The sequence below is a fragment of the Orbicella franksi genome, chromosome 9 (assembly GCF_964199315.1).
Source record: "Orbicella franksi chromosome 9, jaOrbFran1.1, whole genome shotgun sequence".
NCBI lineage: Eukaryota > Metazoa > Cnidaria > Anthozoa > Scleractinia > Merulinidae > Orbicella > Orbicella franksi.
Window position 1 is genome coordinate 6,895,192 of NC_138153.1, and position 14,697 is coordinate 6,909,888.

A 14,697-nucleotide genomic window follows, 5' to 3' on the forward strand; every position below is an offset into this window, starting at 1 on the left:
AGATTGCACTAGTCCAAAAAATTAATGGGTGAGTTTTTCATTATTAATATTGAAATGAGAAAATCTTGCCAAATCTAATGATCGGCGCGCGGGGGATAGGGGATTTGCCCTCGGCCCCTGCTAATTGGCCCAACGGGAGGGGGTACTTCCAGGAAAGTTGAGTGGGAGTGTGCGGCCCAGTGCCCAAAACCCTTACCCTCTTTATGACCAAAATCTGCGTTTTTTGCTACCCTTTTTATGACCTGACCAAAAATTCGATAGCCTATTTATGACCGTTGCGGCTGACACAGTTGCCCTAAACATACGTTATGAAGGGCTTTTAATTTGTTGAAGGTCTTATTGATAATGATGAAAAAGTAGCTTCTGCTAAGAAACATACCCAATTCAAGACTAGAGTGCTAAAACCATACCCAATTTATAACCAAAATGGCCAAAATCGATACCCTATTTATGACCCAAACGGCTGAAAAACCCTAACCTTTGGGGCCTCACATTACAGATACCTGTATAGCCCATATAAGGGAGTGCCTCCCTTCCGGGTAATTGGTCACGTTACCACTTGTGTGACATTTTGACGAAGCTGGTGCAGCTTTCGTTGTATAAACGGCCCGATAAACGGATCGCGAAGTTTATTTAATACGCTGTGCAAGATACTAAAAGACAAGCATCAAGCATAAAACAGAAGTAAAGCCCATCATTCATCGCAAAACATAGTTCCATTCAAGCGCGTCGTGTTCATTCAGGTTCATTTCCCAGCGATGCAACCTGCAAGGTTCATTGTTGTTGTTTTTTCAAATTCGGGTATATAGCCCTCAAGCTCCCTGTAGTCTTGGCAGTAGTACAGGATTCAGTTGCCATTAAACGGTAAATGAACGGCAGAATTTATTGAAGGGTCAGGACGATGGCTACGGTTAATTTCTGCAGACCGGCGCCATTATTTACTTTTAGAGTCTCGCAAGTCTTGAGAATTGATCAACTTTAACGCAACCTTCACCGCAAAATTGGATCTAGAGTGTACACAAGTATTAAAGGAAGCTATTTGCCACTACTCAGAAGGTCAAGAAACGAACCTGAACGGAAGAAGATGTATTTTCACCGGGTGCTAGGGTTATGCAAATGCGCTTTGACACGAGCGATAGCTATGTAAACACACTGACTGTGGCAGATTTTAATTTGTTCTTGCGTGCAATCCAAGGAGATACCCACCGGTTTGAACTTATAGAACGGTTTATTAAGGTATGAAATTTACTGTGAGGTGCTTTTTAGGCTTCATTTAGACCCAACTTTGGAGATTTCCCCCGTCAAATTTGGCTAAATTTTAGTAGGTGATCAAAGGCCTCGGATTAGGGTGTCTTCCAGCCTCGCTGGTAAGCTTAGAATTTTTCGAAAAGTTTCCATATTTCGTCAGTCAAAGTAATGAATGTGACTTAAAATTCGCATGAAAACTAAATTCCGTGAGCTGCATTTTAGGCGACGTAGCACGCTTCACAAAATCGGTGAATTTTACCTTTCTGATCACGGTCGGCAATCTCAGTTCGGCCAAAATTCAATTTTGGCTGGTAGCAAAGCAAAAATAAGGAATTGGAAAATAATAAATTGCTTTTTTATATACATATGTCAAACCCTTTTCACTGACAAAAAATGAAGGAAAATTATTTTTGGTCTCGAAGTCGAGTGGACCGCTTTTAGCGGGACTGCCACTTAAACATGTGCACACATTTTGCAGTCATTCTTCTTTTATAAGGCCAAGATGAGGTTGAACTTAAAGCTGATAATTCCGGCGTCAAAAGTTGAACTATCAGCAGAGAAATAAGCTTTTTATAACTAAATACTCGAGAGCTTAGATCTGAAAAATTTAATGATAGCTGAAAACTAAAGTAAACTTTTGACTTATACATGAGAAATTGCCTAAAATTTAGCTGATCATTGAGGTTCAAGCACCTCTATCCTAACCCCTCCTTTTATTGTCAAATTACAGTACATGATTGGTGAAAATATATCTTTTGCCGGCTCATTCCCGGCTGTCATTGCTGATTTTATTAAGCCGGGGCGAGCCAACTGGAAAATCCATTCAACCACATTACAGAGATTTTGGCGCTTTTTAATTTCTTTGTTGAATTCAGTCAGGATATATTAATAATGTGCAAATGGCGAACTACAGATGCACAAATAATTTCTTGGCTTCTTCTGAGGCTTAGCTTGGGCAATGTTGGAGTTTTCGTACGTGGTGAAACAATGCAATAAATATTCAAGAGGCTATTAGTTTAGACAATATAATTGACGAGACAATCAGTAATCCTCTTGAAAGACAATCTTTCTTTCAATCGGCCCTTGCGCATTCACATGGTCTTGTTATACGGTCTTAGGGAGCGAGTTTCGACCAACTTAAAGTGAAGCCTGACCCAGTCGACTGTTAAACGGATCAGCTAGTACCATCAACTAGGCAAAACTTGTGTTTCCTTGTCACAGAGGTCAAACTTTCGTTTTCTTGGTTCTAAGAGCTAAATACATGTTTCTTTAGAACACTCTTGTCAGGATTTTAATTTATCCCAGCCAACAAATAAGTTGTTTTCCTAAGCCATTAAGTGCCTTGACTTCTTGGTTAGCAGTTGGTTGCCCGCAGAAGGTTAAAATGTGCTGTAAACGTCAGCCGAAGTTTATTATATATAAGGAGATTTTGTGCAGGAGAGAGGACCTTTAAGGTTAATCTTTATCTATCGCATTTCAGACGGCAATAGCGAAATCAGTTTTAACTTGGCGTAACGCGTAACATTCAACTTGTGGCAAAGGTTTCCGCATCAGAACTGATACGAAGAAAAGGTTGTGCGTGTCAAATGGCAACCACGTGGTCATAGGAATTCCCTCGTAAAATGTAATTAACGCAAGCCGCCTTGATATGGTTGGACGCGTGAGACAGGAACCAAGTCTTGATTTGGTCAAGCGGGAGAAATGATACCAGTGCAAGACTTGGCTAAGACTTAATCGTAATATAACTTTTAAATCGGCTTTGCATCTAAAAGACTTACAAAGCCGGAGGCGGTACAACGGATTAGCTATGATTTCCTTTATTAATTTGTTCACGCAGTGTTTCACAGTGATTCAACTGACCACTCGCTATTGTAGTTATAAAGTTCATACGAGTTTTACATCCATACGAGCTTCACAAAAATAACCCTAAGAGAGTAAAGCAAATTTCACCTGTCCTTCTTCATGTTAACACGGATATACATGGCACAGTCGGTGTTGTGCAAGTGTGAGAATAAAACGCTTTCGTTTGTCCCAGAGCCTTCGCTACTATTCATGAAAATCACAAGATGCTGATCCGAGAAACCGAGGGCTTACAAAAACCGACAGGTCTGAAACGAAACTATTATTTTGTGTGCTAAATTAATGGTGACTCAAAAAACGTGAAATTGCTTTATAACACCCATCTGGAAAAAAAAAAAACCGGCTGAAGACAGGCGTCAGTCTTCTGCCATGTTTCTCTTCCTCATCATCCGTTTCTCCTTGGCGATCACAGCCTCGACTTCGCGTTCAAACTGGATCCTTTCTAATAAGGAAAGGGACCTGTGGCATGAGCAAAAAATAAATTACTGCGGTGTCGAGTTTCAAGGACAAATGAAAAACACTAATCCAGTCTAAATGTGTCAATACTTAGTAATCATGTCGGCTCAACTTTCGTGTCATATTATTTTGTTTAATAATTAGGTTTTAGGACTTGGATTGGAAAAATGTTAAAACAAAAAAGCCCTACGTTGCTCATGTCACACGACTATAAAACATTTTTTCAAAATCTCCCAAACTTATGTTTTTTCATTAAGCTATTTAAACACACGCGCATTTTACTGTTTTCCGTATGTAGAGTTAACCCCAGAGCTCCATCCTTTGTGCTCCTAGCATGATTGAGAGAAATTGATAATTTAAGTAGTACTCCAGCATTCTATAAAATTTTTATACTTGAAGTTACAAAAGATTTACAGCATCGTGAAAAAATCAGCCAAATCTCACCTCTTGTGTTTTGCCACCATCGGCTTTAGGGCGTCGGCAGCCTTCACCCATTCGACAACTGTTTCGCCCAGCTGTTTTTTCCAGTAAGTTGCTACAGCCTTGGCGTGTTTCGGAGCGTAGTTCTTTTCATATCCTTCTTTGGTATAAGCACAGGAATCATAAGACCCATAAGTAATTCCCACGCAATAGTTTTTGGTCTTGTCAGTTGGGGATCCAGTCTTGTCAACTGCGTTGAATTTGCTCGCTCCTATTGATAAAGTGCAGACACACATCGAGAAGCCTTGAGGCATAGGTGCACACTTAGGGTTGCCTGTGGGCGGCATGATGTGAGACGAAACTTGAAGACGGAGAATCTTCTTCACAGAATCCACGGCATGTGCCTTGAATTCAGCTACTTTTGTAATTAAGGCTTGTGCGTGTGCTGCTGCCTGGCTGTTCTTGCCTCTTTTCTTGGCTACATGAATCTGGTCCAATACTGTGTCCACAAAGAGTTGTCCGTACATGCGGAACAGAGGCAAGGTCTGTTCATAGGAGCTGGCCTTTTCGTCTTCTGGCAGGAAGAAGTGGTACTGCTCAACCATCATAGCTCGCAGATTCTCCAGGCAAGTTGACATATCATCTGCATCATCCTTGTAAATGTCTTTACAGTGTTTAGCATAGCCCAGCATTCCACCCTTGCTTGTTCCAAACACATTCTTGATTTGGTCTAATTTCAATTCCTCGATCTCCTGGTCCATATACTCTTTGAGCTGATCGATCTCTTCCTTCAAGGACTCGTAAACTTCCTTCACATCCACTTCCCCTCCAAAAATACTAACGAGTTGCTCAAACATCGTGCTCAGCATCGCTCCAACAACTGGTATTTGATCTATTGCAAGACCAACCATAGCTAGGGCAAACTCTTCGGTTTCTGAGGCTGCGTTTTTTATCGCCTCTGCTAGTTCGGTTGGTTTTCTGGCAATAACTTCTTCTATGGGTCCAGCATATTCCATGTTAAGGCAGATAACTTTGTTCTCAGCATCGGTCAGTGGAATTAACCCGTACACAATAAAGAGGAAGGCACATAGCCATATGGTTTGAGGTGAAGTCATTCTGGATAAAATGAAAAGAAATGATGTTATGAGTTAACTTTAGGATAAGAGGTCCAGAACATTTTAGCTTATGTATTTATTTTTTCATTTGTCTGTCTTTTCTTTTTTATTTTGCCATCCAAACGCTTAAATGCAATTTTGCGAAGGGGGTTTGATATGTACTGACCAAAACAAATATAATTTGCAAAAAGTTGATTTATTTAGTACTTCTAAGTACTAAATAAGTGTGCCTTGAATATATAAAAAGTTCCATTTGTAAGTACCTCTGTTAATCGGCTAAAACAAAGAGATAACTTCAATGGAAGAAACTAAGACTAGAACAATATAGCCAGAACAACACTCAAGAATAATTTGTCTAGAGGCAGTCAGATCGACCTTTTAATTAAAGCAGAAATACAACAGTTTGGATGGCCTGATTAAAAAGCGACGCTAACAAAACGATTGGCATTAAAAAAATCGTTTCCTTTACCTATTACAGAATTTGATGAGAGAATGTTCTCAAATGTGTTTCCAGACGAGAGTTGAACTGGTTTGGTTGCCAAGCAGCTGTATACACGAAATAACTGGCTCGACAGTAATTGGCGAGTTCAACGCTATCAATTATTAGTGCGGTAAACGAAATTCAATTTAGAGCAGACTATTAAAAATAACTGCATTTAGTTCATGGGTATTGTTCACAGGGAAACCTGAACGCAGGGCTTAGAGATCTGCCATCAGAGAATAATAGTTAATTTAATGCCAGTCAAGAAACTCACCTCGTTTGTCGCCTACCAAACTTATTATATGTCAACTCAGAGGATACACCAACATTCCAATTTTGCTCGCTTGCCGAAGGCGGCCTAGTATGCCATATGGTAGCTTTCCAACCATTGCTGAAATCTGAAATATGGGCGACTAATCGGCTAAGAGATGCGGTTTGACGAAAAGGCGCTTTTGCGAAAACCTAACTGGAAAACTAGCAAAGCCTTTGGTTCTATTCCGTTTCTAAATAATAACTTACTGTACTTTTTTTTGCCCCCCTGCAAGATGTCCAAGATCATTCTTACGCTGGAGCAGTAACGGTAGTTATCACACTTGCGTTCCAAAGCAAAGTTGCGATTTAACAAGCGACAGATATAATGTCCGTCTGACTGTCAAGTTTAATAGTGGGCAAGTACGCTTTAGAAGACCTAGCAACTTATTAGCTTTCGACACAATGTTCAGGACGTTCGCGCTAATTGTTTCTGCGCATTTTTACTGTGCACACAAATTCACACGCCACGTCCTGCATCGATGAACGCGCTAAGTAATAAAATGAACAATGATAGGGCAGATGGCCATTGCTACATATTTGCCTGGAATTAACTATCTTTGACGTTTGGTGACCTATTTTTCTTCTGATGGATCATTTTCTCTACCGATTTTCTACCTTAAGCGAAAAAATGAAGAAAATCTATCGATTAGAAATTTGAATTTTTTGCAAAATGCGCCATCGAATTCCGTTATTTTTAGCTCTCTGCTTATCTTTACGGCGGTTTCAAATGCCTCTTGAAGGCTTAGGTTTTGTGAAAACGTTGGCAACAAAATGTGTTTGCTACGAAGTGTGACTAAGATCGATACTTTTAACTATAAACCCCTGTAGACCATGCTGAATTTCGTGCGCCAATTTTTCAAAATCAGGGTAGCTTTCCACACGCTTTATCTCCGAAACGAAGTCGGTGATACCCAATTTGTTTTTGCATTTCTGACACAAGTAACTTATTATCTGATTGCAGTAAAAATGGAAAAAAACCTATCTGCTGGAAAATTTTAGCGCGAAAGTCCTTAAGGTAAATGTGGAGAACAAAAACACATTACACAAGAATATATTGCTGAAAATACATTACTGGAAATACATTACAGAAATACAAGTGTGACAAGGCCACAACAATAGCCACAACAATCAGACTCGAGAATAATTTCGCCAACGACAGTGTTATTCATTGTTTTTAAAAGCAGATGTAAAGCAGTTTAGATGGTCTGAGTAAAAAGCGACGTCAACAACAGTGACTGGCATTAAAAAACTGACCATTGCTTTTACTAGTCAATGAAGTCGATAAGAAAAGACGCGAAAATGAGTTTCCAGACGAGTTCAACTGTTCTGTTGCCTCGTCTGTCTGGTTTGTAATAATGACGAGGGCAATGCTAGACTCAATTTTCATCTTATTCTACAATGTATACAATTTGTATTAGCAGTCTAAACGAAATTTTGGATCAACTAAAAATTAAAGAAGACCCGGTAAACTTCGTGAGAGCGATAATGCAAAAAAGGAATGGTTTACTTTGTGGTTTTCGGGGGAAAGTTCAAATTTGCGAGGAATCACTGCTATCACCGAACAATTCACATGAATTTTCAGTTGGAGCGTTTCTTGAAAAACGACCCCGAGGAACAGCTAAGCAAAAAGTCAAAAACATATCATTTACAACTGGCACCAAAGAAACGATCTGTGTGTCATGTTTTAAAGAAGAAGAAGAAATTGAAAAGAGTTAGAGTAAAAATCCCTTACCTCTGTTCAGCTGTGTAGTTGTTAACCTGATACCCGAACGCTCGCAGTGGAACACGATTATAATACTTCGAAAAGAGCGCGCTTTGTTGAAGTAGGCTCATTGTGGGTATGCCTTTTCAAAAGACTTTATTCCCATTGGTTGGTTTTTTATTGACGTAGTACTGTTGTTTGGTTTTCCAAAGCAAAATCTTATTATCCATAGGATGAAAACAATAACGAATAGAAAGAAGTCAGTGAGTTTGTAGCGAATAGAATTTTCTTTGCGTTTGGGTTTCACGTTTCTCCGTGACCCCTGGGGATTATGTAACCTATTCCTTAGTACTTAAGCGATCATCATTATGCATAGTTTTGTACTGATTTTCGCCAGTGCTTGTTAGCGGCTGGGAGATAAGTTTTGCTGCTTTCTACCGCGTTTTTCTCGGCTGCATCTCACTGTTGTGAGCTAGGAAGAATTATTCCAGAATGAATGATCATACAGGCTAACCGAGTAGCGGAATTGCACAATCGCCCGGGGAAGTCTAATTTTGGTCTAGACGCCCGAGGCGATGATGCGATGGCGTGACCGCCGTCGGGAGACTAGTGATTTCCCGGCTGTAAAATTTTGCCGCCAGAACGTGTCTATGACCCTTGTCTATTTCCGGTAATTAGCAAAAAAGAATTTAAAAAAATGAATGTCCAACTTGCAGTTTACTTTTATTGAAAATATATACACATCTATTGATTTTTTTTTTATTATGAAAATTCTGACCGATTTCCGTAAAACGGTGGAAACCGGTATGGATCCGCGCCTGCTTGTTTACAGTCTATCGAACTTTATCTCTAGCAACCTTTGTTAACCTTTCCTTTGTGTACTTTTACAGTGAAAAAGCTGGTTCACCGCGTCAAATGGACAGGATAAACCTTCAGATACGGAAGGTACAGGAAACCTGGAAAATAACAGTTTAATAAGATAGAAAAACACCAATGACATAATGATAAACCATAAAGGAACAAGAATGGCTAAGGATAGAGAAGATTAACGCGGATTAGAAACGACGAATTTGAAAAATTGAGGCTAAACTTTTCAATATGCGCAAACCGTGACTGAGCTCCTTTAAATAAACTTAAATTTGGCTATTTCCGTAAAAAAATCACGAGAAATTATGAGAACTAAAGAAGATGTTAAAAAGAAACCAAACAAATGGCAAGATATCAATTCTACAAAGAAACTGAATTCTAGATATAGAAGCGCTAAATTAAAATACCGTAGTGCAGCACGTTCTTTCCAGCGAACTTCGTCCGCAGGAATTTTTACGGTCAAAATTAAAAATGTTGGTTGTATCGACGGTTAGATCTTCATGCGATTGCGTAAGCTTATTCATTGTCAGAGAAAAGTCTTTCTTCCAAAGATATTTTCCAAAGACATGAAAAAGAGGTAGGAAAACTGAGTATGCGTCATAATTTGCGCGCGCATAAATTTCGTCATTATTAAAGTTGAATTATGACGCTACTGTAATTACTTAGCTGGACCAAAAGTACGTTTTACGACGCTTCACTGCGGTGTTCTTGTCTGTCAGATTTTCGACAGTTAGAGGCCAATTTCGATTTATTAAATGTCTTACTTGACTCCGAGGCTTAGGGGAATAAAACAAAAGAGACCGCCTCGGGTCTAAGGGATGAATAATTAACTTCTTTTTTTATTATTCCGTTAAGCCTCGCGGAGCCAAGTTAGAATTTTAATATATCAAAATTGGCCTATTGACTACAAACATAGTATATTCGGATCAAAATTCCTTTCAGGTGCGTGTTTTTCTACCAAGTTGCTCATTTTTCACAATTCAAAGTACACAATCTTAACGTGGGATGCATTTCTTTTGTTCAAAGCATATTTCTCGTGGCTGCTGTAATGAATTTTAATGTGGGTATATATAAAGAAGTGTAGAATGACACACCCATTTTAGCGTCAGTCGCCGTTGCACTGAAGGCAAGGGCGAAGACATCTTAGTCGCTGTGCTCCCTTCAGGCAAGTCCATATTTTCTTTATTTATCGCCGTTGAATTGAAGGCAAGGGCGAAGACATCTTTGTCGATGTGCTTCCTTCAGGTAAGCCCACATTTTCTCTAGCTAGTTACGTGTCTTAGCTGTTTCCCTTGTCTTTCAATTTGATCATTTAATGGTATAATAAAACTTTCCTCAATGCCGCGAAAGCTTCCAGGTGCATGTGTTTTTCCTTGACACCGAAGACTGTATTTAGGCGAAGTTGAAAAACCGAATAGCAAACATTTCTCTTGTGAGTAACTGAATGATTATTTTTAATAAAATGTTTGTCTACAGCTTGATAATCTGCTTGGTTTGCCGTTTGACTTTGTCACTCGCAATTTGTTTCGTCACCTCGGAGCGCTACCATGTACACTCTTTTTAACTGTTATAAAAACAGAAAATTCCAACCGCCTTTGCCTTTGCTCTGATACGAAGAGAACAGTTATGTAGTTATATCAAAACCTATAACTAATCTTCAGTTCTTTCCCATTGCAGTGGCCGACTTTGTTGGTAGTCTTTTAAAAGTGTTATTCCACATTTTGAGGGAGTTTTGTTAAGTGCAAGGCCGATAGACGTCCGTTAACTGATACTAATACTCAATCAAGTCAGTTTTGCTTGAGTTAACACGCGAAAAACTTAACCACGACTTTCCTGTTTTTTCACAAGAATTGACCAGAGGCAGCAATGTTGTATCCAAAGGAATTGAGTTGGAGTGACAGGCGTCATTCACCAATTCAAATGAAGTGTAGCACGACCAGCTATGGACTCCTGGCAAGTTTCATGTTGACGACAACTCCGTTGAAGTTCAGATAAGTGAATCACAGTTGTCGCTAGATTTCACTTAATATAATCCTTTGAAGTTTTGCAGCTAAGTCCAGTTTAGGGGCATTCAGACGTAACATTAAAACCGGTTTGCAATTTAATAAAGAATGTGATCGATTTCAAAATGAGTGCATGTCGCTGGTAATTTTGTATGCGTTGGTGCTAAATTTTTCGTAATTTTAATGGGCGAGTCTCGTGTTTGGATGTATTTTTGCTTAAAATTAACCCACAGACCAAAGTGACACGTATTATTTATTTCGTACTATTAAGTCAAAACATTTTTCATTTATCTTACAAATACAGGAAATGGAGTACCGAGTCTAAGATCTTACGATTTGGTGGCACTAAAATTTTACTGTTTTTTTTTTGTTTGTTTACATAATCCATTCGTAGAATGCTTCAGTTTATTGTCCTGCGATCGTGCTTTTCTGTTTAAAAAAAAAAAAACTTTTGAAATCCACAGCAAGAATCTTCACTGGCAAATTCGTTTATTAATTCTAAAAAAAAATTTTTATCTGAGCTGAAGCTAACTGACGAGCCTATAGGCGTAGTTCAAAGAGGAAAATGAGCAAAAAATAGCAAAATTCTCAGCGCAGGAAAAGATTTCCAAGCTCGTTAGGCTAGCTATATTGCAATTTGTTCGCCAACATGAGAGCAATTGGCTTTTGAAACAAAGAGTTGTTTGGTTGTACAAAAATTAAATTCAAAACAATTGACGTCAATGTCTGCAGCAGTGAATATTACTCTTTATCTCTGATCCGTTGACAGAAAAACTTATTGCCAGAATGTTGTCATGGAAATCAAACGCAGATGAATCCGATGGATTGACCACACAATTCCCAAGGTTGCCTAGAGATGGACACCAGCTGGCAACAGCAAACCGGTTGGCCATAAACCACCTGACGCCTGTCATGAGCTCAATGAGGAACAACATATCGTACAAAATAGAGATAAATGTAGATGGATTGTGGCTGCCTTGTGTCCCACAGAGAACGAAGAGGATTAATTAAAAAAGTAAGTAAATCTCGTTATCAACCTTACAGCAAGTCTTATCTTAAATGGCGGCTAGCGCTGTCCTTCATTATCAACTCATTTTCACGCTACCAAGTTGAATAGAAATACATGAAAGATGAAGAGTTGTTCCAAATCGATTGTTTTAATTTGTGACGGCCATTTATTATGGTTCAACTTTCTGACCACAACATGCGAACAAGTTTTTGGGGTGAGCAAGTTATCTGTCCATGAAATAATCATAAGTAAACCTAGGTGATTAAATAATTAAAGTTGCTGCCGTTTGCTCTGCTATCTCCAGGATGACCAAAGATGTGTTAAAGGGACAGTTCATGAGTTTCTGGATTTATTCATCAACCTTAATTATTGAATTTCATCAACTTTAACTGAATTTTGGATGGCAGTGTGCAGAGCTTCACTTCTGGCGTACGATGACGATTGGAAAAACATCTCAGCTCAGATAAGTAGATAATGGTTTTCCTATCTTTACAGTACTAGTCCAAGAGTGTTAAAAATCATGACTCTGATTGCAAAATTGATAGATTCTCAAGTTTCGTGCCATTGCTGTATGTAAGGGTACGGTTGTCTTGTCCACAAAATGCCATCAGTTAGATCAATACAATACAGGTGCACTGTATTATTTTCGAGAATAATTATTGTAATGAGACTACCGTTTGTTTGAAAGGACTTTGAGCTACTTTGGGTCGAACTTTTGTTGGCCTAGATCATTTTCGCGTGGGGGAGAGGGGTAGAGGGGGAGAGGGGGAGAGTGGGTGGAGTTATTATGTGAAAGGACATCTTTCACTTTTCATTTTACGTTCTTGGAATTAAGCGTCTGAAAATGTTTAGGTGAAGAGGAAAATACCACGACGTAAATAGTCATAAAAAAGATTCTTTTAATGATCATTAAATCCAATTTTGATAGCTAGCTTATATTATTAACCAAGTTAGAAAGCATTATCCTTGATTCTTAGAAGCGCGAATAATACAACTTATATTGGATTCCGGCCCACGGGAATTCTAGCTATTTCATTTTTGAAGAAAATGCCACAATTCGAAACCACATCAAAACACTACTGTTTTCTGACGATATGATTTACAAAGTTATCAACTGTATCTAACACGACTGTAAATTTATTAGTTGACAAGGCAGTGTTGATTAAATATTCTTTTTGTCTCTCTCTCGCTCGCTCCAGAGGGCTGATGTATCACCTGTTGACAGAGAGGGCAGCCATCTTAGATCGCAATGTACTGTTGGACTCTGGCACAAGTCGACTTTTAGAAACATCAAATCTCAGATAAGTGCACTATTTCTACTGTCGTTAACTTCTAACGGTTTCAGTACAAGAATTATGAAAATCTAAGAAACAGATTAACCAGAGGTATTGTCTTGACGAAGAACCAAATTCTCAGAATTAATATTAACAATATTATGAGAAAATCAGTAACGAGAATACACATTTTGAGCACGGGATGTACGTAAGAATAACCACTTTGAAAAACTAAATTCTCAGAGTTAACATTTAAAACAATATGAGAAAACCAGTAATGAGAATATACATTTTGAGCATATGATGTGTTGAAAGTTTCCACTCAGTTCGTTATGCTGAAGCTAGCGAATATTATTATTTTTCACGGTATTGATAAAGACTATAACCAAACGGAAATGTAGATAAGAGAAAAAAATATTTTGCTAAATTGAAAACAATGGCGGTTTCTTTTCGAGAAAACTTTAAATGAAGAGGAAGGGGTAGTAATTAAGACGTGGCCGCGGCTTATCTATAAAATCAACTCGTGAATGCTCACTACTTCTCCCATTAAACCCGTTTTTGCCGAGTAAAGAAGGATTTTGAATCTTGAAAAAATTTTGGATAGGCTGTTTTGTTTTGTTTTGTTTTTATCGAATAAAGAAGGATTCTGAGTCTTGAAAAAATCTTGGAAAGGTTTTAGTCAGGTAGCCGGACTACAATTGATCATTTTCACTGTCAAAAAAAAAAAAAAAAATAGAAAATGTGATCTTATAGAAGATAAATAAAGAAGACACCTTAAGGTTTTAGGTCTATGCGCTATCCCAAACTTCAGATATTCGCCTATATGTTTTGCACAAATTTACAGAGCCCAGTATGGTGTACTGTGTCGCCTGTTGGTGTACCCCCGCGGTGCACCATGGCCAATAGGCGAATCTTTGTTTACAATATTTGCCTCACAAGAGATACAGTTTCTGATGGATCTACAAAAACATTAGTTCTGAATATTAAAAGGGCATAGCACGATCAACTCTGTCAAGGAATTTGAGCTCGTTGTATTACATGCTTTTTGAGCGACGCGGGTTTAAAAACTCAAAATTTTATTAAGAATGTATAAGCTCATTAGCGCTTTTGCCACCCAGAAATTTTGCAGTTTTTGAAAGCCAATTGCTCCTCGAATATTACACCCAAAGAGCCATTATTAAGTTTCACAAGCTCTTTAAATTGTTGTAGTCAATTCGTGTTTAACGCGATGCCTTCTCCGTGCGGAGTAGTATGTTATGATATGGCGGCCGGAAAATAGTGTGACAATCTCGAGCTTACTTGGTTATCTAGGCCACTGATTACCTGTACTGCACAAACCTACATATTACTACTTTTATCTCACGAAGGGCTAAAAATCATGAGATAAGTATTTATACTTTTCGACAAACGCGATCTTAGCTTTATGTCCCGTACTGCCATAACACTAAACTTCGAAATGCACTTGTTTCCAAACGAAGGACGTTAATATTTCGCTGGAGTTAAGTCAAGATATATACTTTTCACGCCTCTTGTGCCTGATGAGGATAGAAACTCTGGTCGCTATTTAGGTTTGGATTTTAAAACTTAATGACGTCACGTGAAAACGTTCCACTAAATTGGGCATGGAATAAAGTGGCCTTATTCAGATCTAATCATCAATTAGTTCTACAATAATAACAAGACAAAATCCGAGAGGAAATCGAGCAATTTCAGTTTTTATTGGACAAAAACCTTCTTCCAGAATAATTGTAAGTATATCACAGTCCTTTTTGCATTTTCTAAAAGTTTGAGATATAAAAATAGTTGCCTGAAATAACACCGAAAACAATTTCCCATGGAAACGTGAGAAAATAAATTTCACCAGTAATTTCAAGTGTTTCATATGAGCTTCAAAATCTGCTTTCGACATTTGCTGTTGTTAGAAATAATTTCCTTTGAGAAGATATTTAA

General features: G+C 38.4%; 1 protein-coding gene and 1 pseudogene across 1 annotated transcript; both read right to left on the reverse strand.

Annotated features, from left to right (window-relative positions):
- Positions 1 to 14,697, reverse strand: part of LOC145497507 (uncharacterized) — a 131,643-nt pseudogene that overhangs the window by 56,820 nt on the left and 60,126 nt on the right.
- On the reverse strand, positions 3,045 to 8,152 carry LOC145497147 (uncharacterized). The gene is made up of 3 exons (XM_081476946.1): positions 7,625 to 8,152; positions 4,009 to 5,100; positions 3,045 to 3,567 (listed from the first exon to the last, which is right to left on the reverse strand). Exons 1-3 carry the CDS (start codon positions 7,723 to 7,725, stop codon positions 3,465 to 3,467), a joined length of 1,296 nt encoding a protein of 431 aa, XP_081333072.1. The 5' UTR covers positions 7,726 to 8,152; the 3' UTR covers positions 3,045 to 3,464.

Excerpts from the sequence above, each read along its gene's own strand:
- LOC145497147 (XM_081476946.1), bottom strand. The coding sequence starts at position 7,725 with ATGAGCCTACTTCAACAAAGCGCGCTCTTTTCGAAGTATTATAATCGT. Across the intron at positions 5,101-7,624 it reads AACTACACAGCTGAACAGAG|AATGACTTCACCTCAAACCA; the intron begins GTAAGGGATTTT and ends CATTTTATCCAG. Across the intron at positions 3,568-4,008 it reads ATGGTGGCAAAACACAAGAG|GTCCCTTTCCTTATTAGAAA; the intron begins GTGAGATTTGGC and ends CTCATGCCACAG.